This window comes from Xiphias gladius, chromosome 10 (assembly GCF_016859285.1).
Source record: "Xiphias gladius isolate SHS-SW01 ecotype Sanya breed wild chromosome 10, ASM1685928v1, whole genome shotgun sequence".
Classification (NCBI taxonomy): Eukaryota; Metazoa; Chordata; class Actinopteri; order Istiophoriformes; family Xiphiidae; genus Xiphias; species Xiphias gladius.
Genome location: NC_053409.1, coordinates 6,491,861 through 6,516,937, shown reverse-complemented (window position 1 = coordinate 6,516,937; position 25,077 = coordinate 6,491,861). Strand labels below are relative to the sequence as shown.

At 40.4% G+C, this 25,077-nt stretch overlaps 1 protein-coding gene across 1 annotated transcript in view; it reads right to left on the bottom strand.

Annotated features, from left to right (window-relative positions):
- The window catches only part of alk (ALK receptor tyrosine kinase), a 322,063-nt gene that overhangs the window by 13,122 nt on the left and 283,864 nt on the right, over positions 1-25,077 (bottom strand). Inside the window, exons 11-20 of the mRNA XM_040136347.1 lie at positions 24,223-24,342; positions 17,070-17,235; positions 15,363-15,510; positions 10,602-10,712; positions 9,535-9,676; positions 8,261-8,428; positions 7,490-7,588; positions 4,056-4,211; positions 2,887-3,000; positions 648-834 (exon numbers count right to left, since the gene is read on the bottom strand). Of these exons, the coding sequence (XP_039992281.1) occupies positions 648-834; positions 2,887-3,000; positions 4,056-4,211; positions 7,490-7,588; positions 8,261-8,428; positions 9,535-9,676; positions 10,602-10,712; positions 15,363-15,510; positions 17,070-17,235; positions 24,223-24,342 (1,411 nt within the window). The remainder of the gene's footprint in view (positions 1-647; positions 835-2,886; positions 3,001-4,055; positions 4,212-7,489; positions 7,589-8,260; positions 8,429-9,534; positions 9,677-10,601; positions 10,713-15,362; positions 15,511-17,069; positions 17,236-24,222; positions 24,343-25,077) is intronic.

The following is a 25,077-nucleotide window of genomic DNA, read 5'->3' as shown; positions in this document are numbered from 1 at the left end:
GAGAAAATCAACAAGTGGGATTTCTTTTCAACAGCTTGGCAGAGAATCTAGTCATTATTCTAAATTAGTTGCTCACTAGCTTTTCAGTCCAGGAAGGAAAATAACTGTCTCTGTGTGGCATCTTATTGCAGATGTCAAAGTGTAGAATGCCAAACTTTGACACCAGCTATATCTTTTGATTCATCACTTATATTGATCTAGATGCTGGAAAATATTCATGGGTCCCCAAGAGGAGAATGTTTCACAAAGATTAAGAATGAGAATGATAAGATGGTGAACTATAAACACATGAAAGGTGCATAAAAATTGAAAAAAGCCCTGCAAAAATAATTTCTCAGCAGCTCGGATCACTGCAGTACACTCCATACACTCTGAGACTTTAAACTAATTACATTAATATTTCAGGCTTTATTCAAACTGCCACTTCTCCCACTATGCTGTATTTATGAGTCCACCCTATTTAAATCATTTGTACTTGTGGATTTTTATTACTATTGCAGAGTACTATTACAGAGAACTGTGTCATTTGTCCTGTTTGCTCAGATACTGTTGTCTATGAATCAGGAATTCTACATTTCAACACACAGATGTAGACGGGTGCATTCAATGCAACATAGCCACAGTTTGTGAAATTTAGAGTCTTTTACCTGGTGAGGGAGATGTTGCGTCGCGGCACTTCCTTCAGGTCATTGACCGATGCTGTCTTGCCGCCGAAGCAGTAGTTGGGGTTGTAGTCCGTCATGATGGTGGAGGCCCGCAGCTTACTGAGCTTGCAGTCTGGACTCTGCAGCTCCAGCTGAATAGACTGCAGCTCTGTGTGTTTACGTCTATACACTGGTGAAATGAAAACGGGAGTTTAATTCCTCTACTGAGATATCCACAATTTAAAAACACTAAAAAAACCTTGAACTCATCCTCTTGCAGAAAATTATTGCTAACAGCCAAAGGGCACAAAGTGGAAAGCTTTCACAGTAGTTTTTGCTCTAAAGACCTTTTGCTTGTACAACATTAATCTCTATGAAATTAAATTCCCTGTATCATTGAAATATTGATTGTTCTGTATCTGATACTGGATTTGTCTTTCTGAAATATTCATATATATCATGTGTCAGAATTATTTGAATTGGTCTTGTACAATCACATTGTACATGTTGTTAAAAAAACAATCATGTGCAATGCATGAGCAAACATGGGAACAAAGCACAAAACTAAGACAACTAACACTTTCCTCATTCATATGGCAAACAAAAGCACTTTATGTAGAATAACCCACGGTATGCAAACAAACCTATTTCTCCTTCCCTCTCAAACGCACACGCACGTACACACACAGACACTTTATAGTGCTGGAAGCCTCGACCTGGGCTTTCAATGCATTAGACACTGGAAGAATTGTTTGAGTATGTATTTCTGTGTGTATGCATATATGTGTGTAGGCGAGTTCTTTATTTACCAAGTGCTGTCTAATGTACGGGTTCTGTCAGCCACCGCCTAAGCAGCCACCCTTAGCACGTTTCATTCATCACAGAGGTTGTCCCACACCTACTCTGCTCCTGCCTCGTCTACTGATGTGTGTGCAAGATTGGAGGTGGGAGTCTGGATGTGTGCGTCAGTCTGCAAGTGTGATGAGACTGAGCGTGGGTGTGTGTGGAGGAGATGATGGCTCAATGAGCGCATATGTCTGGCTGTAATAACCAAAAAGCAGGCGGGCAGACAGATGTCTGCGCTGGCCGCGAAGCTCGCTTCCCATTCTGACAACAACACGCTAAGGGCCATTTGAGAGGGACCAGGCTAGACTATGAAGAACTTTGTGTGTGTGTGTGTGTGTGTGTGTGTATGAGAGGAAGAGACAGTGACCATGTGTCTATTGTGTAACGGAAGACAAGCAGAAAATACAAATATTGATGGTATGTGAACCTCCCAGACATTTCGTAGTGCAGTCCAGCACTGTACAGACAGTAAAAACTACTTCAACTTTCCACTTTCTCATTGTTAATTTTAGTTTTCCTCTTTGTTAAGAAATCATGTCACACTGTATGAGTCCGTTGTTCTGTTGTTCTTCTGAACCATTCATTTTAAACAGCAGAACATGGTTGTGTCTGAAATCACTCCCTATTTACTATATAAATAGGGAGTATATATACTATATAAAAGCATCAATAATAATAATATAAATGCACTATATAGTGCCCACTACAATTCATACCCTGGAACAAAAAGGTAGTATCCATGGTATATAGACTACTTTCTGCTAACAATCCCATACTGTAATGCATCACATTTTTTAGAGGAGAATATTACCATTGTGTGACACTAAACCTGACAGGGATGATTAGCAATGATTGATAATTCTCAAAACTCTCAATTCAATGCTCACTATAGAGTAAACTATTGTATCTATCTTATACAGGAAGGAGAAGTGAATGCGTGAACAAGGGAGCCATTTCAGACACAAGCCGTGATTTTTTTTTCCCTTGTCCAGTTAATCATCTCATGACAACCCGTATTTTTCTAAGGTCAAGACCCCTGGTTGGAAACCACAGTTTTAAACTGAGGATATATATTGTATGTAACAGCGATACAAGTCATATGACAGCTCGAATGTTAGAAATCTAATCCGCAACACACACACTCTGCCTTCAGACATCCTATTGGTCTGCTTAATAGTGCTAATTCCTATGATGAGTAAGGGTAAGATTCCTGGGTAATGAAGTATCAAAAATGTACCTAGCGTAGCTTTGCAGTGTTTTCACTTGAAAGATTGAAATATACTAAACATGAAATGAAAAATAATACTTGACAATTTGTGCCAATTTTCTGTATATACATATGTGACAGTTTTCATTTGTACCATAGAGCTACTCACTGATGTGTGACAACACTTACTTATCATGACTCCGGACACAGCCAGCAGCAGGGCAGCGATGAGGGCTGAGGTGCCAACAGACAGACCCAGCGCCAGGTGGGAGAGAGACGGCTGGGGAGGCAGCAGGGACACCTCTGCATGACAAGGGAAACAACAGCGTTGCACACTTGTTATCTTCCCCGGAGGAGTATTAACATTCACTTCGCCACTCTGATCCCCAACTTAATTAATGATGTGAAAGCGATGACACAACAGAGCTCAGGAGCAGCGACGGCTAGCGCATGTCAATTCCTTTTCAGTGGTGAGGATCTCATTTCACTTGTTCTCTCATTTCTAAGCTGAGGAACAACACTGAGAGAGACCATATTGAGATTGTAACCTTTTATGACCTCGCATCACAGAATTATCTACTGCTTGTCATTACCGAGGTCATTAACATATTATTGAGATGGTCATAGCCCTGTTATTTACTTGCCCAAATTATAAAGTGACATTTCGCCATATTAATTCATTTCAGATCTACATTCATATATTCATTCTTCAACTGAGATTACAAATCATAATTGAAGCGGCAATTCTAGATCCACAAGGGTCTGTCTACATTCCTCTGTTACAGTTTAACCCCAGAAGTAGACACGACGCTTGCGTGAAAGCTGATTTTTAGTCAAGGTTGACATGGTCTAATAGGCAGAGCTAACATTATGAAATGCATTCTAAATCTATTGTACAATGTCACTACATGAGTATCCAGGTGGAACCTTTTATCCAAAATCCTTCACATGATAAGATAAAGAGCTTTTATCTGACTGCAGCACAGAGATAAATTACAAAGCACAGAACAGGACTCAACACTTAGACCACACCAGCTGATACTGCTATAGATGTGTCCGTTTTCATTAACAGGTTAGCTTATCCTATGGATTGATAATTATTATGAATGATTAAGGCATTGTTGGAAAACGTTTCCTCAGATAAAGATTCAATTCAAGTACAGAGCCTCCCAGGCTTAATTACTTTTGTAGATTAATTCATCATCTATTCAATGAGTCATAGTCTATTACAGGTGCAGTTACATTTAGCTTACCATTCATCCGTTTGAATTCATTTCACATATTTGTGTGAAACAGAGAGACATAGACTATGGTTCTGTATTACTTGTAGTATACTACTATAATACTATAGGTCAGACCTGTAGCGTTGATGCAGGACACTCCATCTGGTGCGAGGATGAGGTCGTCATCACAGTAGCAGACAATGCTGTCCTTGGTGTCGTGGCATTCATGACTCTCACAGTGGCTGCAGTTCTGCACCGGACTTACGATCACCTCACCATCCCCCTCCATAGCTTTAGGCATACACACACACACACACACACACAGGTGGCACAGGCAACAGGTTTCGATTAGACATCTCTAGGATGTCTTCTGGTAAAATGGACACAAGTTCAATAAAACTACAACTTATGTTACTAGTAGTGATCCTAATTAAAGAACGCATAGGTTTTATTCTCCCCACCATCATCACCCAGCATACAGTCTACCAAGTTACATAATATACTGTACTAGACAATAATAACAATACTAACATCAACAAGAAATATCTCTCCATGTGGTGTCTCATTCAACAATTGCCACCAAATTCAAAGTTCTGGAATTAGGAATAGTGAAGACAAAATGGCCATTGACTTTGATCATCAGGCTTATTCACGACAAGTAGATCTATCAGATTGTAAATGCTATGAATTTGAGGGTTTTTTTTGCCAAAATAGTGGGTGTGTTAAAGAACCCCGGTTTACCGCGCAAACAAGAACATACTGAGCTTTAACTTAATGGAAAATGCAGTGATTACTGTACATCTGAAGACTGGTCTTCAGTGTATCTGTTAAATCATATGAAAGGTGGAATGCCACTCAAACTACTGGTACTGCTTTGGTCTGATAGAGTCTGGGTTCAGCATGGCTTCAGAATTCAATTCATGGTCAACAGATGTATTTGCCACAGTGTAACTGTTCACAGCACACTTGTCTTTGGCTGTGCTTTCGGTTTCATCACCCGCCTGATTTCATTTCATGAACAGTACTACCCAGCAAGTGCAAGCTGTACGAGATGAAATGAGCCATGGCTGGTCATCAGGTTGTATGGAGGGCAGAGAGCTCGCCCATTTTCAATCAAGCCCCATCTTACCTTCAACTACATGAATTCACTCATTCTGACTGGAGGTGGGTTTATCAGTGTAACTACCTGCCGTGTTCTTTCACTGGGGCGAAAACTGCAGACTCCATGCCCCCCATGGCACAACTGCTCATACTGCCATAAATTGCTTTAAATCGATTTTGCTGCATCCTTTTTTTAGATTTAAAAGAAAGCAATTCTCTTAATTGTAAACCACAGTAAATGGGGACAAATCAGTTTAACAAGAATGAGTGAAGGGCTGTCTGTGAAAGCTTGTACTGTTTAGTAAGCAAAGCAAATGCACTCATCTGCAGAATCTATTTTCTCTCATCAGTCTGTTATCAGCTTTATAAGTACAAATACATGAATCTAACCTAGAAACACTTTGAAGGTTTCGAAGGAAGAATACAGATGTCTTGAGTACAGATATTGACTGCATAATAATGTGTTGCTGATATCTGTATTATGGATCTTTACAGGCAGTCATGTTACTTTTCTGCTGGGGTGAGGAAGGTGATGATGCATTTATTTTTACTCTTATGAATTTTAAAGATATTTCTAGTACACTCAGTCTACACTCCATGTTTTTGTTTATTGATATAATTGTATTTGCCATGAAACAGTTTCACAAGGATCAAAGCTAAACAAGAATTCCTATACAGATTAATCATTTTCCTACCCTTAAGCTTGTTGAATAATTTGCTTAGATCGTTGCGATGCACATGAAAAACTGCATTTTCTCTTTCAAACATGTGGATCGAGTGAGATTAATCAAAGCTCTCCTTGCCTCTAATAACATGCATGCTTTCTCCAGTGCCTACCAGAATATAGTGATGGCAAATGATCGGATTACTGTGTACCCTTTCTGTATTATTCTTCCTTAAGAGTGGTTCTGAAGGAGCCTGTATTCAGTGGATTAGAGCACTGTATTGCAGACTGGTTGCAACATTAAATGATTTTTTATTCTTTTTTAGACCTTTCAATGCACACAGCAGGGTTGTCCAGCATCACCTGCTGTTTTTATTTGAGCTCTCAAGCTGAGAAGGAAATTACTGGTGTTTGTGATTACAAGCTCAAACTGCAAATGCCCTTAAACCTGCCCTTTACACTGATTATATTCTTTAAAGATATCAAATTACAGATATTTTAACCAGATATTCCGTCCTTCGTGTTATAATACAGGTTCAGGCCTCTTATTGATTCACTGATTATAAATCAGGCCACCCTCTCTTTTCATGCATACCACTCAAAGTTCTCCAACAATGTATGAATGTAAAACCTTTAATCATAAAACCATAAAAGGATGTACAGATGGATGTAGATGTCTATCTTCATTAACCGCGGACACAGCAGGTATTTGGGAATTGTTGCTGGACACATAACCTCAGTTTATGGCCTGGCCAGAGCTATGGTTATACCCTGTATAACTATCTTAGACCGTCTTTGCTGTGAAACTCCTTGTTTTATAGTTTATGTTTCGGATTTTATTCACTTTTTTCTTGTTTTTTTTTTTTTTTTTTTTAAGTAAATCACTTTGTAACTTTATTTTGAAAGGTGCTACATATGTAAAGTTAATATAGAGGAATGTGGATCATTTGTAATTTCATAAATGAAAAATTTTCTGCAGTTTGAAATATCACATTTCTCTAATTTACAGCTGAAATTTATTCCGAAGTCTTTCTCCCCCAGAGGAAATGAAGTCAGCTTGACGGTAGATTGATAGACTGTGGCTGTTGAAAGAGGCACTGCCTTACTAAACAGCATCACCCCTAATAAAGCTCAGTTGGAGAGAGAGAGAAAGAGAGAGATATGCCTGTGTACTTTACTAGAGCCCAATGGAAGGCAATTATAAAAAGCACCTCAATGTCTATTTGCCATTCTCGCCTTTTTCTATTTCTCCATGGAGAGGGAATCTTAGATGATGTACTGATGATCAATAAGCTTATCACTACAGCTGAAACTTCAGTCAAGTTCAAATGTACAAGAGGAATCGAGCAGAAGTGGTTCAACACTAGATAAATTTACTGATCAGTTCCTCCTCTCTATCTGGAGTCTAATCAATAAAAGAATCGGTTATATAGTCTTTGGTTGGAATAAAAAACTCCAGTCTCTAGCCTTCCATGGAATAACTGTCCATATCTTCTGTACATCTTTACATATCCCTTTGGATATCACAGAGTAAAGCAACTTATTTTCATCTTGCTGTACAAATTTATATTGGTTATTTGGCTTTGAAAGCTTGTACAATAGAAAGCAAACCAGATGCACCACAACAAAAACTAATTTAAAATGTAAATTGAAAAAACTGTTTTTCTCATCATTCTGTGAAGTATTAACACATTAAGTCTCACCTACAGACATTACAAAGACATCGATGCTGAATACAAATTTGTTAACTGCTGAAGAGTTTCTCTATATTTTTTCAACACAGCCTAGAATCCTTCCACATTACCTTTCAGAGGGTAGAGGAAGGGCTCTCCCTCTGGACCGAGGAAAGACGTGCCATCGTCACCATCGTGTTTGGGGTTGTTATCTGTGGAGGTGTTACCACCTAGAAACAAGGAGGGCAACCACAACAAAATGAACAGTGACAAAACCTCAGTGTCATACTTACGCCAATTAACACGCGGTATATTCAATGGGACTTGAACAAAAACATTTAGGAGAACATTTCCCACCTCATCCGGACAGAAAGACAAGGATTAGACTGTCCACATAGGACTTCTCTAGCTGTCATATCATCTGCTGTAAGCCCAGTCAAACTTAATCTGATTGTCCTCCCATTTTTTGATAAACATTGTTGTATTTACATATTACACACTTTTCATCCTCGTACTTATGCATTCTAATGTACTGTTTGCATTATGCTTACCATCCTATTTGCTTTAATGTTTTATATATCTTATAATGTGTGTACTACTCAGTGTACTACCCATTGCTGCAATGACCCAGTTTTCTAATGAGGATGATAAAGTTTATCTTACACAACAAACACAGAGTTTAATGGTATACGCTACGTAAAAGGAGATATAAGGTCTCATATTTGAATACTTTGTTTAAACATTTTAGGGCTGAATCCAGAGTGACTTACAGTTAGAGGGAGAGGAAATGCAGTTGTTAAGATTAGATGTACATTTGAGTCATACCTGACAGCCCAAGAAAATGTCTTTATTGAACTTTTTCTGGACATCTCATAAAAACCTTGGAAGTCTCTCGGACTAACCTCTGTATCCTCCGCCGCCCCCCCCAGACGTACAGCCACCACCGCCGCCCCCGAAGCCGCCGCGGGTCTGCCAGAACTTTTGACAGGCTTGCCCTCCCTGGCCCCCCAGCACCAGAGGTCTGCCACCCTGACTGACAGGAGCGCTGTCATTCCAACCTCCGCCTCCACCTGTCACCAAAGACACATTTGATACAATGTGAAGTAATCCGCTGTGTTGTGAATCATAGAGTGTGTGATAGAGGGACAGGATGAGAGTGGCAGAGAGGGAGAGAGTTCTTAAGTGGGTCAAAGTACTAAAAAAAAAGATGCTAAACTGCAAAAATGCATACGGCATGTCTATGGGCACACACACCAAGTATCAAGTATATGCACACAAACATGCACAACAATTCCCTATTAGTGATAAAAACATGGGTTAGAGCAGAGACCACAAAAACAAAAATCCCGTGAAAGAGACCTGGTAACATGAGATTAAAATTACAGCTAATAAAGTTAAAACTAATCCCTCCCATATTCCCCAACACTTGCCAATTTACTTTCCCCCTTTCATTTTCCTCCTCCTCTTCTGAAGCCTGAGAGATACAAACAAATGGAAAAAAAAATACATCCCACCGCAGTAGCAACAAAAACCCCCCAAACATGCTGGATATTTAATTTTTCATTCACAAGTTTCCTCAAAAGTAAACCTTGGGCTTTGTGAAGATGTAAAAATCAATCTCTTGTGTTTTCTGGGCTGTTCATCAACTCCAAGCACATGAATAATGGAACCTTCACTGTACATGGATGTAACATTACACTGTTAGTTCTGCCTGGCAACGATGGAGGACAAAGTGCTCAGTATGAATTATCATGAGTGGGGCCACACTGTTTTGTTTTTTTCCAAAACACAAAAACTGGCACACAGAGGTGGAATGTCTATGAAACTTACACATTAAGACGGAGGTAAACACCTTCAGGATAAATGAATGTGTTTGCAAGTTCAGGTAGACGTGCAAATAAACAGTTCCACTTTAGGCTATCTGTAAACCCTGCTTATTATCGTGGTTGAATGCAGAGGGGAATGGAATAAACACAGCCTTTCTCATCCCAAAGTCTGTATGATATACACCGTCTTTGCCCTGTACCAACCCACCTTACTAACACTCACATATCTGCAGTCACAAACAATGAACTGAATATATTGTATTTCTCTTCACATGCACATAGCTGCCACACAATCAGCTGCACACACATTCAAATGGTACCAACACACATCAAAGCTGTGGGTAGTGTACCTGCTGTGTTTGACTTCCCATTGCGTCCCGGTTGGCTGGGGTCATAGTCCATCTGCTCCAGCTGGGTTTCTGATTGGCTGCTGTAGCCCCGGCCTCCTCCCCCAGCAGCAACGATGAGGGGAATGTACGCTTCTTTGTCCACCTGGGTCATTATTGTTTAAAGTTATATTTCATATACTTCAAAGGAAAAAGCGCATTGGGAATTGCACTTAAAAGCTTTCTTGCCGAGGGTTATATGAGTAGATTGATACGACTGTCATGGTTTTACACTTGACACGAAGCTAGAACCAGCAGCCAGTTAGCTTAGCTTACCCCAAGTCTGGAAACGGGGAAACAGCTGTCTTTGTCCAACGGTACTACCACCACAGCTAAAACTCCAAATGAACACATTATCCATACAAGTTGCAAGGTGACCAGTTGCAAGGCAACCGGAGGAGATTCCAAGATGGTCCAGCCCAAGAACTAATCCAACAAATAACCCTTATAAAACAGTAAACTGTTTTACACAACATAACATGTTAATAAGCGAGCTTTAGCAGTGTTGGTAGATTGGATGCCGTTATGCTCCGACAGAGCCAGGCTTACTAGCGATGCTAACTAGCTGCTGGTTGTAGCATGGCTCTTGGCAAGAAAGCATATTTCCCAAAACGCTAAACTAATCCTTTAAAAAAGCAATACTTTGGGCTATGAAAGACTGGCCTGTTGATCAGCTTATCCGTTCAATTATCAACATAACTTATATTTCCCTGGTGGCTCGGCTTTAGTGCTTCATGATCACTGATATACTGAGTGACAGCAGGCCACTAATATTATCTTTTACCTTATATATCTAATATGAACTACGTGAATGGTACAGTGAGCTGACAACATGTCAATATCCCCAGAACCTGCAATGTAATATGTATTCTACTTGTAGCAAGAAGAAATTGGATGATTTTATATATGTTACACATATCTTTGACTGGAATATCATACAAATCTCTATACATCATGTGCAGTTCCTCAGTATCAAGTATAAAATATCTCCCTGTCTCTCTGGGTATATCATTGCCTCAGCATCTTCTTACCTTGAATACATATGTAGCCCCGCCACCTCCTCCTCCGCCCCCTTTCACTTGAGTTTTGTTCATCATTGGGCTACTCTGTTCCTGGCAGATCTTATTCAGTATTCCGTTGGACTGCAGGGAGTTAGAGAGATGTCAGTTCAGCGAAGAATTGCTTTCATGGATGTCAGTTGTGTATGAGAAGGCTTAACAATTGCCAAACCCCAGCTGCTGTAAGTCTAAGATTTTAGTGAGCAAATACCAAGGAGAAACATGTCGATGCAAACAGCAAATGAAAAGCAAGGATTCTTATCAAACAATTCAAGTGAGGTTTGAATTTTTACTGATTTTATGTTTACCTTCAGTGTTTTACACAACCGTAAATCTGTAATACTGCGATTGAGCATCTTCCTGTTCACCGTGTTTGACTTATGTTACTGCCGGAATAAGTCATCTCAGTTTCCAGAGTTGATTTCTATGCTGTTTCAAACTAATTCATATTGTATACACTGTATAGTTATTTATATTGCACAAGACTAAATTGAGAGTTAAAATGTATTTACAACGTTTAAGCCAATCCATTCACCATCACTTCAATGAGTTGAAAATTATGAATTTCATCTTAAAGGGGTAAAAAGAGTGAAAAAACTACCCCAAATGATTCTATTGGCATCATGTTTTAAGTTGATTTATCATTTTAACCAATAAAGACAGTCTGTCTGTTATACTCTGTTTCCCAGAAATACAGCCTCTTTATTAAAATGAAACTGGACATTTTGTTGGCAAATTATGTTAGATGCAGGGACTTTGCCATAGTTGAGGTTCTGTGAATTGATGTGTCTGCTATCATGCTGAACTGCCTGGAGCAATTCCTACTCTGAGATCGAGAGGGCATAAGTGTCCTCCCCTCACTCTGTCTGAACCTCACACAAACATGCTCTCTCCTCACTTCACCAATATTAATGACCAAGTTATTTGGTTTAATGATTTTGTAAATCAACCTTTTACTTTTCCACCCCATACACTTCAAGGGCTGTCTCAGTTATAAATACAACCCCTTGGACCAACGACAACATCAGAAGGGAATATAGGAAGGCAGAACGTAGATGGAAAAAAACTAAACTTGAAGTTCACCATGATGGAGCTATTCTTTAAATTGAACCAGACTATTAAAGATGTGTGAGCTGCCTACTTTTCTGGCCTGATTAATAGTAATAAATACAAGCCAAGGTTTCTGTTAACCAGCTTGTAAATCCCTTTCTTCCTGCCATTCCCATCTCATCTTCTATTAACTGTGAGAACCTCTATCTATTTTTGTTGACAAGATTGATGGTTTGAGGTCCAATTTCCCCTGACTATTTCACCCTCCGCCCCATTCAGCCATCCTATTTTACTGTCTGAAATTGCTCCTATCTTGCTGAAGATCCTTTTAAACACTGTAGCTCGTAATTGTCCCTCCTCCAGTCTCTGTGATGTAGTTCCCACAAAATTCCTAAAATCTCCCCTGTCTTAGGTCGAGGCCTGCTCTCTACTATCAACTACACTCTCACATTCGAGTCTGTACCAGACTATTTTGAATTTGCTAGTGTCCATCCACCTTAAAAAACTCACTCTCAACCCATCCCATTCACAGAATTATATTGATCATACCATTCTGCTTAATAGCTTACATAACATGGAAGGGATTTCTGGTTGGTTTCATTCCTATCTGACTGATAGATTTTTCGATGTTTGTATCAACAATCGTGTCCTCCTCAGCTCCCCTGCTCTGTGGAGTCACCTCAGGGGTTGGTCCTTGGATCAGTCCCCTTTCATTGTACTGGGTCAATTGTTCAGCTGCTTTCAAGACATGTTATATCACTGTTATGCCGATGATACACAGATCTATTTCTCTGCTTAACCCAATAACCTGAATCAACTTTCCTCCCTCCATGATTTCATAACCGCCACCAAAGATTGGATGTCTTGTAATTTCCTCCACCCACCCTGATAAAAACAGAAATCCTTTTAATTGGGCCTACAGTTGATCAGTATATTGGTCCATTTCTCTCTAATATCAAATCTAACGCTAAGAATCTTGGTATCATCTTTGATCAGGTTATGACTTTTGACCAGCAGGTTACTAAGCTCATCCATTCCTGTTTTGTTCAGCTAAGAAATATTGCTAAAATCAGATGTATCTTTTCTTCTACGGCTCTTGAAGTTTTAATTCACGCTTTTAATTTCCCCTGTCCTGATTATTGTAATTCCCTCTACACATGCCTCAGTCAAGAATACACTACAAGATCCTGCTTATTAGGTATAAGGCACTGCATGACCTTGCCCCACGTTACATTTCTGATCTCCTCGTTCGTCATTCCACTTCTTGATCAGTCTGATCCTCAAATCTTGGCCTTTTATAAATCCCTCGCTCTAACTGCAAAACAAAAGGTGCTTGTGCCTTTGCTGTTTTAGCCTCAACCCTACGGAATCCTCTTCCGCAACCATCTGATTTGCTGAAATCTTTGAACTGTTTTAAGAGGCTTCTAAAAATCCATCTTCATAGACAAGCCTTTTTATTGATCTCAATGCCTGTCTTATGCTTTGGTTAATTTTAGTTTGGTTTGTCTCTCATTTTACTGTAATTCTCACTATTTATTCATTTATATTTTTCGTGTGAGTGTGTGAAGCACTTTTTAACTGTGTATTTTAAAAAGTACTAGGGTCGCTCATTGCTCCCTTGACACCCTCATCTGTCTGAACCGAAACTTTGAGGGGCTGGGAGGGGAGAAGGGGCAGGATTTAAATTACTGTGATGGGTAGACAAGGTAAAAAGCAGTGTATTCAAATATTATCTGAGAGTCTACCTCATTCTTTCACCCCCTCAGCCTGTTCATTGCAGCAATTCCCTTCAAAGCTAAGGTTGTGTCTGAGAGAGAAACAACAGAGAGGAGGTGGGTGTGTATGCTGGGTATGAGTGTCTGCACAGTAGAAAGAGAAAGACACGAACAGAGAAGATTGAGTATTTGTCAGGACAAGGGGGGTATCCTTTCCCTCACCAGTCCTGAAGGCTAGGTGTGAGAAAACACTTCTACAGCACAAATCACTTTCAGAGCGACACTTTGGAGAGGGTTGCTGCCTCTTGCTGTCAGAACTGGGGGGAAATAAGAGGAACCTTAAATGACTTAAGTCTCACTTTGGAATAGCCTAGTCCCTCCCTGCTGCACTGAGCCCTCCAAGACACACTATGTTAAAACCTAATGACTGGATGACAGTGGTGAGGACCCCTGCCTGGCAAAGCTTCACATTCTGCCTCTTGAACACAAAGCCACAAACACAACAGAAACTTGGGCTGCCTGATATCTTGCTGGAACCGTGATACAAGAAGGGCTGCTAAATCAGCATCAACTTATATTTTACATCCGAAAACTATTATTTTCATGTAATCTTTTGCTTTTCATGTGAAGGTTTTTTTTTTTTTTAAGTTTTGACTTTTGATGTGATTTTTTCCTGACATTTTTACTTCTGTGCTGTCACTGTTCCTTGTTTTAAGGTCTTTCTTAACCACTTGCCTTTTTAAGATAAGTGCTCCAACCAGTTAATTCATTAAACTGACCATTAATTAGGCTGATATATTGTGTTGACATACTGTGGCTGTCTTTGCGTAACACATGGCTGATATTAATTTGGACTCCATTTCTTAAAGCAAAAGGCATAGCACAGTTAGGACTTTTTTCTCATTAATATGGAAATGTGTTGAGTTACTTCGTACATAAATATAACTATAGACAAGGGCAAAAGAGATACATATCCTCCAATGATATGTATGTGATATGAATGTATTATCCTACATAATGTATCATAAGGACATAAAAATACCTATACAACCCACATACTAACAATGTGTGAACTCTACAGCAAGCCATTTTTTAAAATTGTATGTTTATTTTGTCAAACATTTCAGATTCTGTAGGTAATTTCCTCGATGTTTCCTCCTTGTTGTTTGATGAGTGCCAAACTTCTGTTTCAGGGACAGGCCTAAATATCTGAATGTTTAAATAGCGGATGACGGATGGTTTTACCGGCGACTAGAGGGATTGAAAGGGTTTTAGTCTCAGTGTTGTCAACTGTGAGAGGAAGCATACTACACTGCTGCCAATGAAGAAACTCCACAGCATAATGGATGACAGCCACCCCTGGCAAAAGAATGCAAGTAAGCTTGAGAGAGAAAACGGGGAGATTACTGCAAGTGCCGATTGCATATTTAAACAGTCATTGATGGCATAAAATATTATGGCTTGGAGCATGGGTATCCAAAGTGAGGTCCAGGGAGCCCTCAGGGTCCATGAGGAGGACTGCCAGGGTCTCTGAGAATTATCCTCTTTAGAGAATGTTAAAGAATGTTGAGTCTCACTATAAATTTCCCTTCCTCTACTATCTAGTTGTACAGTGTGGACAAGGATATAATTCAATCGATTTTAAAAGCAACTTTAATTTTCCTACATCAGCTTTCTTTGGTGAAAACAAACATATGGGGGATAGTAAAGGATTGTTATACCCATTTGTGGGTCCATAAAAAAGAAAAACGATTGGACTCCTATTTCCGAAGCTTGAATCATTGCAACATTTACATTTTACAGTACACCCATAAATGGAATCTGTATTATAATTATTCATTTTTTAAAGTTTATCTTGCTATCTCCCTTCATGACATACTGTAGACTATAGGTTCTCATATGCTACTGAACATTTATTTACTGCTAACAGCTGACTAGTTGAGATACAGTCAATTAAAAAAACACTCACATTGGGGCATGCGTCTTCTCCTTGTTGTCCCACCAGGATGTAAAGCAGCTCGCCTCTCCTTAACAGGAAGTCTCCGGTGATGTAGACACCATGTGACCTGCTCATGGCCAACACACTACGACCGCCAGCTGCCCCATAGGCTGTGATCCTGGTTTTAACACCCATAAGAGTGTGGAGACACACAAAAACACAAACAACTCAAAAATAAAAAAAGTAATTGGTGGGAAAATTATTCTAATGATACAGGAAACGGAAGGCTAGTTGATTCCACTTGGTTTTGAAGGGTTTAATGGGTATAAACACTTAGCAACAAAACTCTTTCACCCAACGATGATGTATTTATTGTATATACTGAATTGTACTACATGTGTTTATCAGAAATAACCTCATGTATTCCCCCTGTGATTTCATGAGTGTGCAACATTAAATAACTGCCTACATTGATTTGAAGACACTGGAACACACTTATGCCATGAGTGCTTTTGATCAAAATATTTGACTTAGCATGGCACACTATTCTGCAGCAAAGACACGCAGTACATACACAAAACTAGATTGCATAGATTACAACGCATGGGCACACAAACAGACCTACAAATACGCACCTATTTTAGCAGAAGACACTAATTTCAAATGCTCCAGTTTTCTTGCCAGGAAAAAAAAAACAGCTTGATTGGTTTTTGGGAGCGTTTCGATATTTCTCTTCCCTGGTGGTCGAGGTTGGTGGGGAGAGAGAGAACGTTGCCCGGTGCTCAGTAGCTACCTCAGCTGTTTGCCTAATGACTTTTGGGAGATGCAAAGCGCATATTCATCTCTGTGGCCGTCTGTCAGCTTCATTTACGTGCTCTGCCAGCTATACCAGGCCTCATCAAGACCACAGTTGTGGAGTTTGTGTGGAGACAGAAGGTGTTTTTCTAAAACTCTGGGACATGTGTTAAGACAGTGATGTCCATGTTGTTGTTAGTTAGGTATTTCAGGACCCAAGGGTTTTGGCTGAGCGCAGTGGTGTGTGTGTGTGTACGATTGTGTGCCTGTTTGTTTCTGATGTGGGAGGCTAGCAGCTTTCAGAGGCATTTCTGTTTGAAAAGTCCCAGTCAAATCTAAGTTAAACGCCTCATGTTGTCATGAATGCCCACAGGAGGAATATTGATCCTGCACAAGGTAGTGGATATTACAGCATTAATCCTGGAGCAATACACAGTTTGAGGTCAAGGTGCTAAGGCTGATTGTTGAGGTATTTTAGAGCCTTATAGTCCACCAACATAGACATGGAGGTGGGTGGTTTTTGGATTTTGGAGTCAAGTGTTGAGTGAATCATGCTATTTAGCTGCCATTGCTCCAGCTTCTGCTCCCTCCTGTAAGAATCTGACAGTGATATTTCTCTGTTTGCTTGTGGAAGATTGATGCGCTACTGATGCACGGAGGAGTGGAGGTGGGTGTAAAGAAGAGTCTGCATTGTAGGGAAAAATTTGAGTTTCACAGAGTGTGCTGATGCTTAAAAATGAGAGGTGTGAACTATATACTGTATGTGTTGACTGCTTGTGAGCCCAAGTGTATGTACCTAGTGACTAGCCACACAGTGAGACCCTTGCAGAAAGACATAAAATTGTTACAGAGTGGGTGTTGAGTCAAAAATTTGTTGTACAAATAATGGCTAGGTCTGATGTTTGTGTGCTTAGGGGCGTTATACTCTGGAATCAGTCCTACCTGTAGGTGCCAGTTTCCGGGACCCGCCACGTTTGAATGCCTTTGAAGGGCCCTCGTGTGCCTACTGTCACGTTGACATTGCTGTTCCTGTAGGAGTTGAGGCACTGAGTGGGAGTCGGGCCTTCAGCGCCCACAGCCCCACAAGTATGAAAAATCCATTTTTTGGCTGCACACGAGGAAAAAACAACATTTAGCACTGCATAGAACACACACAGCTAGAGAAGCACACACTCAGTATTCAGTCTTGCAACCATTTAAGCAAACTGAAAGATGATAGGGACGCTGAAATTCAGTGTGCACCACAGACTCATTACAGTTCTATTTATCTCACATTCATTCAACTTCACATTCCCCATTGCTCCACTTTCACGCCAATAAAACCCAAATATACAGATATGAAACAAATTATTACATATTGGAAAGGCAAGCCCAAACTGGAAGCTACTCATATGAGATGCTACTATCATCACATTCACAACGGCAGCGGGGGACACACAGTGAGAGGATCACAGGTGACAAACATTTCTCCTCTTTTTTGGTGTAATCCCATGTGTTGGTGCTAATTGGAGTTCTTTTCACTGTAATTAGCGCAAGATTAGTCTTGTCAAATGGACAGCTAAGGACTTAACACTGCAGTGCTAAATCCTGATTTAAGGCTTGTGAACATAGAGCAGTGAGGAAGACAACAGAGTGAAGCACCTCGTTCTCTCTCTCTTCTATCTCCCTCAGCCTGGCTGTGAATGCGCCGAGACTACCTATCATCCATTTCAGAGCTTGGCTGATTATTGCAAATCTGACACCAGCTGAAGTCAGATTCATTACTGTAACCTCAGACTTGCTGCTCAGTGTGACTGTAATACTGTTTGTAATAAGTTACTTTCAGAATGGGCAGACAGACATTGTTTTTTTTTTTTAATCATTTTACATGGTGACAGGGATACACAGGAAAGAGAAGAGATAGGATGAGAAGAGTCTAAGGAGTGTAACTTAAGCTTATGAAGCTTACACCACGACACCCTTGGTTGTGTAGTGCCTAGGAACAGAGATCCCAGTATTTACCAGGATCTCTTGCCAAAATCTACTCTCTCTGACATGGGAAAACAACGGCAGGAAGTTGGTATTTTTAACCTGTGTGTACTTGTGTGTTTACCTAGAAACAACAAAAAGAGAATGAATGCCATTTTCTTATTAATTATCTCCAGTTGTGTCGTGGCGAGCAATTGTGCCTTCACAGGAAAAGAAGTAATGTCGTTTTGGGATGTAATATTTTAAAGCCTGTTTCTGTCGTTGCTAATCCAAATGATGAGCAGTACTACTGCTGAAACTCGGATGGACTGCATGTCGAACATCATATTTGTCAGTCTGATCTTTACGATTGGTTTGGTCCAAGGGCACCTGTTAAGTGATTTAACAGAAGTAATTCAGACTGAGCCTCACTCTGTCGCAACAAACATCTCTTTTGTGTTTGGTAAAGCCTTGCCAGCAGAGACAATTTAAGTAGACTGATACTTTCAAAAACACTTTGAAACACCAGTATGGCAACAGAACACTTTGGAGTTTAGCCTGGTCTTAGCAAACGCATTTCCTACTGTAAAAAACACTGTTGTGGGGTGACTGGAGCTCTGCCTGGCTCCCATCCAGCAGCAGTAAATTGATCCCTCAAGTCAGTATTTTCAACACTCGACAAGGTAAAAAGCATTAAGACTGCTGGGAATAAATTTATCACTAGAGCGGAAAAGCCCGCAAAGCCAAACGGTGCTTTAGATGTAAATCCTACTGTACTTAATGGGTTATCCTGAAATGGCGATCAGTTAACGTAGGACATGCTAGAGAGAAAGAAGTGAAGGTAAGATATAGAATCTGAATTTTGTACCTCAATTTAGTTTTTCTTATTTGGAGAAGTGAATTTTTGGCTATTTGATATTAATGAGATCATTGTTATGTAGAGTGAGTTTATTTTTTGACATTAGTGCTGCTGGTGATGAAAGTAGCCGAGTCTTCCGTTCGTGTTCTGTCTCCCATCTGCCTAGGGTGCGGTTGGTGTCACACTTCAGCCCAGCCGACTGATCTTGTTGGGCCATCAATACACACACACACACACACACACACACACACGTACATGAACCAACTGGCGTAATGAGTCGTTCTGAGATAGGCACTTTACAGAACAAACAAAAACAAGATTTGCTCTCACAGATGATAGTCTTCTCTAATAAGTGGTGTGCACACTTGTCAGCCCCTCTGACCTGCAACAAACATGTACACGCTCATATACACATACTGATACGCACATTCACACACAAACCTCCCTAGGGAGACTTTGACTCTGCCTGACTATTCTATGAATCTCCTTTTCTGTGAACTTTGCCACTGGTGGTATGCCATCATCATAACAAACACTGGCCTCCATCAAAGAAAGGGGCAATGCTGTAGACAGTCATCATTGAGGAATTGTTCCAGATGAGACAGAAAGAGACGAAGAGTCAAAGCGAGAGAGAAAGAGAGATCCTCACAGGTTAGAGAAATGTCTCTGATTGGATTGCAATACTAACAGTAATGTTCCAGCAGGCTTTATCTCCTCTAAACATTATTAGAACAAGACAACAGTAAACATGTCATTCTCTAGGAATGAGAAAGGCAGTCCTTAGGCCAATCTGTAACAAGTAAATAAGCACCCAGTTATGCCCACAGTATGAGTAGTTTTTAAATTGCCAGAATGAAAAAATTAGACTCTTTCAGTTTTGTTAAAAAATGATGAGCAATGTCCAAGATATTGTGTGCTCCAGACGACAGATGGACGGTCAAATGGACAGATGGACAGTGCCTTCATCATTCAGTACAAGAAGGCATGTTGTGACAAACTGCTACTTGATTAAGTTCTGAGGCGTAAATTCTCTAATTCTAATGTTTTTCGACTTTAGCCATGATTGGGTTAGCCTGGTTCCACATCAGTTCTTTCCCCATTTGGAGAAACAACTGAGCCAATCAGAACTTTACAGGCTGGACTAAGGCCACATTCAGACTGACGGTAGCCCCGTTTGAAAAACGCACCCCTCTCATAGATTTGAATGGAGCTAGTTGGCCAACGCAGCGGGGGTGCCAGCGGCTCTGGCAAAACAATGCCTGCTACAAGAAAGGACATCATCTTTTTATTTATCTCTCTTCCTGGAGAAAAATCTATTCCAAGCAACTCCTATATTGCAGAACTGCTATTGTTTTTCTGTTTTATTTGGGCTTTGTAGCGAAAACAAATGATCAGTTTTTTTATCACTCTTTTAAATCACATGTTAATTTGGCATAATCTACATATTTCTTTGATCAACATGAGAATTGTTGAGTTAATTGCTCTTATCAACCACTGAAAATGAATTAGATGGGACAGATACAGTATGTATGTCCCCTACTGACTGGTTAGGGTAAAATAGCCCACCCCCCCTAGACAGAAACTCAAAAGGCAATTCAGTCTGACTATCAGAATATGATTGAGCTACAATGTGACATGATTTATAGATAATTATTCTCTGTGGAAACAGATTAACAACAGACAAACTTCAAAGTAAAGCACTTCAAATGAGTGCAATAGAAGCAAAATAAATGCATTTGATAACTTGTTTTGCCATGCTGTAACATGACTTCTGGATCTTATTATATCTCTACAAAATTCCACTTTAACGTTAAAAGACAACCAAGTGTACCCCAAACATACGGTAGATTAAAAACAATATGTAGATTAAGGAAACCTACACTGCTCTTCTCTCTTAGCATGTATCCTCCCTTTCCAGTGACAGTTGTTCTCCTTGAGCTGGCCATTAGAAAGACAGATCAAGGATGGCACACCATGAATGGATTTGTATGCTAAATATGAAGCTTATGGAGTCCAATTAATTACAAAAGCCCGTTTTGCGTGGCACTGCTCGTTATCGGCCTCATATCTGTCTTAGTGACTAATGTTGTTCCTCCAAAATCCAAAGTAACAACAACTAGCTAACTGATTGCCGCAGGGTAGCGTTTATGAACAAGTGAACAATGAAGCACTGACTCACATCTTCTCTGTGTGGCTAATTAGTGAGCACGTAATGGCCAAAACTCCTTTTCTGCATGCTGCATTCAGGGACTGACATTTGGTGTCATTTACTTTCAAGAGCCAATTGGATTGCTTAAGTCACCCCGCCTTCTCTCTTTGCTTTGATGCCAATTTACTCAACACAACTTGGGTTTTTGTTGTAGTCTGTTGTTATATGAGCGGAAGTGGAACACCTCGATATGAAAATGTGCTGTCTGTTCAAAGGAGCTAATACTTGTACATCCTGCTACAGTTTTGCAGATAAGGTGGCATTTTGTTGCATCGTGACAGTGCATTGTGTTGTTTTATCATTAGAACCGGAAAACACTAATCTTAGTCAATCACACACCCACACACATACACACTCATACAGTGGATGGCCGGAGAGAAATAATCCCGGAGCTGATTTTGAGGTTAGCGATGCGTTCCTTTCCCATCAGGAGAAGTAATCACAGAAAGACAGGGAAGCAAGCTCATGTGGGTTGACTTTTTCACCCCCCAAAGCAACTGATGAGTCAGTGGTGAGAGGTGGGTGCCGCACAGTAGGGAGGTGGTGAAAAATGAAAGTGTCAGAATAGTGGGGAATCTATGGAGATGAGGGGAAAGAACAGGAAGAAAGAAAAGAATGAAGGTGAAGTTAGGGTGAAGAAAAAAAGAGAAGGAGTGAGAATTGGTACAACAGATTGAGATCTAGGGGAATGCTGACCGAAAGACAGGGCGTTGGGGTGAGAGGGTAGTAATGGGAACCAACAGACAGTCGATAACAGCTTTTAAACGATGAAGATGGGAAACAAATGGAGAAACAAAAGGGAACTAAATGTGTAGGGGAGAGTGGAAAAATGAAGGGGGAGAGTGAGAGGAGGCAAGAGACATTGACGTTTGGTGGGGTTAATCATTGAGCGTGTCGGGGGAAGGAGACAGCCTCATTGGAGTGACAGGTCTGCTGAGCTAAAACTCTCATCAGGCTTGCCGTCCTGCCCTGCAGACGTCAAAGTATCAGGTCCAGAAGGGGAGAAGGGAGACGCCTGGCGAATGTTAACCGCTCAAGGCTGTCTCTTGAATTGCCAACGTATAACTGCAAGTTCAACTTGTTTCCCTGGAGTTAATATCTATGATAATTACAAGGGCAAGAACAGTGTGATCTCAAATTCCCATGTTTCTCCGAGGAGATTTAAGTCTGCTGCCTTTAATGTAGCAATATTGAGTATTACCCGTGTAAGTGTGTTAAAATAGCCTAATTTTTTTGCAGCTCCTGAAGCACATTTGGGGTACCAAACTCGTCCATATACAATATTCTGTATATAATATTGTATTTAAAATGACGACTGCTATGTTTCCTGCTTAGTATTAAAAATTTTCTTGATAGACTGAGTAGCCTTTGTTTGCTGACTGACTCACGCCTGTGGCTCCAGTTTGAAGCATATTCCTGTAACGTTATCAAATCATGTTAGCTGCCCAAACACTGATCTGATCTTTACTATCCCTGTTTGACGTGCCAGAGACAGACCACTCTGTGTTTAAGACTGAAGAGTGACCAACATCACAGACCTTCAGTCAGACAAGTTGCTGCCCAAAAAGAGCCACGTATTACCATTAGGGCCTGGAAACACCAAGTTGACAGTCAGCATTGTTCCATTATAGGCTGCTGTTAAGCATTGTTTTTGTGCCCAACCATCACCCTACTTTTTGTGGTGTGTCAGGCACCGTTTGCTCTAGTTGGCACTTATCAGCAGCTGTTTAGCAGTTTGAAAGCACTGTGTTAAACATGCAGTGCACGCACTTCGACAAAAACCAATTGACCAACTGTTCAGGCTTAATCAATCAGGGATTTCTCCCATTTAGTGCAAATTCCCTTTATTTTTTGCCTCTTCCTTCTCTAACATTCCACACCAAAGAAAAGTAAAACTTCACATTTTTGAGTTGTAAGTTTTGATCAGGCATATTTTCAAATTGCCTTCTGAACATATGAGACAGATTAAAATTTAAGACTAATGCTGGCATAAAAAATGGTCGGGAAGTTTGTTTTGTGCGTTTTAGTGTCATGTTCTTGGGATATCTAAATATATTCTACTGGCTAGATATTGTTTTGTAGGCTTAAAATGTATGTTGGCTCTGGTCTTTGTGGTGTGTTCAAATGCAACTTGACAATGCAAACCACTTGATCGCTGGTCTGTCAGTGAGGTTGGTTAGTGCATCAGGGCCCACAGTATGTGAGTGTGATTCGTCTAACCAGTCTCAATCGGAAGCCCAGTCTTCATAGCCTACAAAATTGATTTCCTGGGCTTTAACAGCGTATGAAAATCATAAAAGCCTTTAATGCAGCCTGGCAATTACAATCCTAGAGTGTCGAAACACAGTCCAGACCAATCATCTCTTTTTTACTGGAAAACATTCCTCAAAGAGACAAAGTTTACATTTGCTCAGCATTTGTGTAAGAAGTTTGATGTCTACGTGCTCAGCAAATTACATTTCTGAAAAAAAGGATTATTCCATCAGCTTTAACAAGTCCAGTGTATCTCAAGCACTTCAAAGCTACTAGATAAAGAAATGTGTTTTAGAGCTGGCTTGATATTAAAATAACTCCAAATTATGACTTTAAATATAGAAATTGAACCTCTGCTTGTCTTTACCCTTTTTGAAGCAGGAAAGTGAGAGAGTATGAGGTGAAAATGTCAAGTCTGTGTAACTGGCTCCACTGACATTCTCAGGAGACATATTGGAGGATTTTACACTTCAAAACTGCCTGTCCTGCTCCATTTAATAGCAAAGGAGATCTCTGCATGACTCACGCAGATGTGGATGTGATATAGACCAGTAGGGGGCACACTTACTTTGTTGCAGGCCATGCGTTGTGCCATGCTCAGCACGTGTACAGTAATTGTGAATCATTAATGCATGCAAGTGTATGTGTGTGTGATTTTTATGCGTGAGCAAAATGGAGAGCAGGAAAGACAAAGAGTGACAGAAGGAGAAACAGACATGTACAGAAAATGTCAATGTGGAGAATATTCTCCTCCAGGGTGGAAGGCATTCACATCTGAGTGTCACTCACGCTTTCAGTTTAACTCTGGCAATCAAGCTCACACTTACAGTAATCCATGGTGGGGATGTTCATCATAGGACTTCCTATCGACGTGGCCGTAGTCTTGATAGTTGGCCTAAACGGCAGCCTGGTTGTGCTGGTGACCACTGGTGGAAATTCGCCGTTGGCTGAAATGGAATATAATGCATTTATCGAAAAGACTGCTTTCTTTCCTTTGTGTGAAGCATTGGAATCCTGTTGCTGTTACACTGAAGAACTACATAAGCACAGCAGCTGCAGACCCCTCACTGACACAGAAAATGTGGAACCACCAGCAGGGGTCAATCTTTCATTTGTACCACCAATGCCTATACAGAGGGAGTAGGAAGCACGACATCCCGCTCCTCTCCATCTCTCCCTGTCTCTGTCCTTTCTTACACTAGATGTGTAAGCACATTCAGTCTGGGTGTCTTGTAGCAATCCATCAACCCTCCAGCCTCACCACTTTCCCAGGACTGAGATCATAAGCTTGCTGGTACCTCGATCCCTTCCCCTCAAATTCTCATCCAGAATTAAGTCTTCCAGGCAAAAAGGTTGGCTGATTGGCTGTTATGACTCAAGATAGAGGAACCATTTTATAGAGTCACCTGTCCCCTTTCTCTAGTTTTCAGTAGAGGTGGAGAAACAGGAGTTCTGATAGTTCCTTGACTGAATCACTTAGCAGATGAATGACTTTCTTTGATTAGGTGCATGTTCTGCAATCAGTGCTATAAAAGACCATCCTGAATGGTTAAAAAAAAAAAAAATCTGATCAGGGACTGTAGAGAGTGCAGGTACAATCAATGCAACCCTGTCAGCTGATCATAACAAAACACTATTCTACTATTTAATTGAGGATGTGCTGAAATGACAAAATCAATATC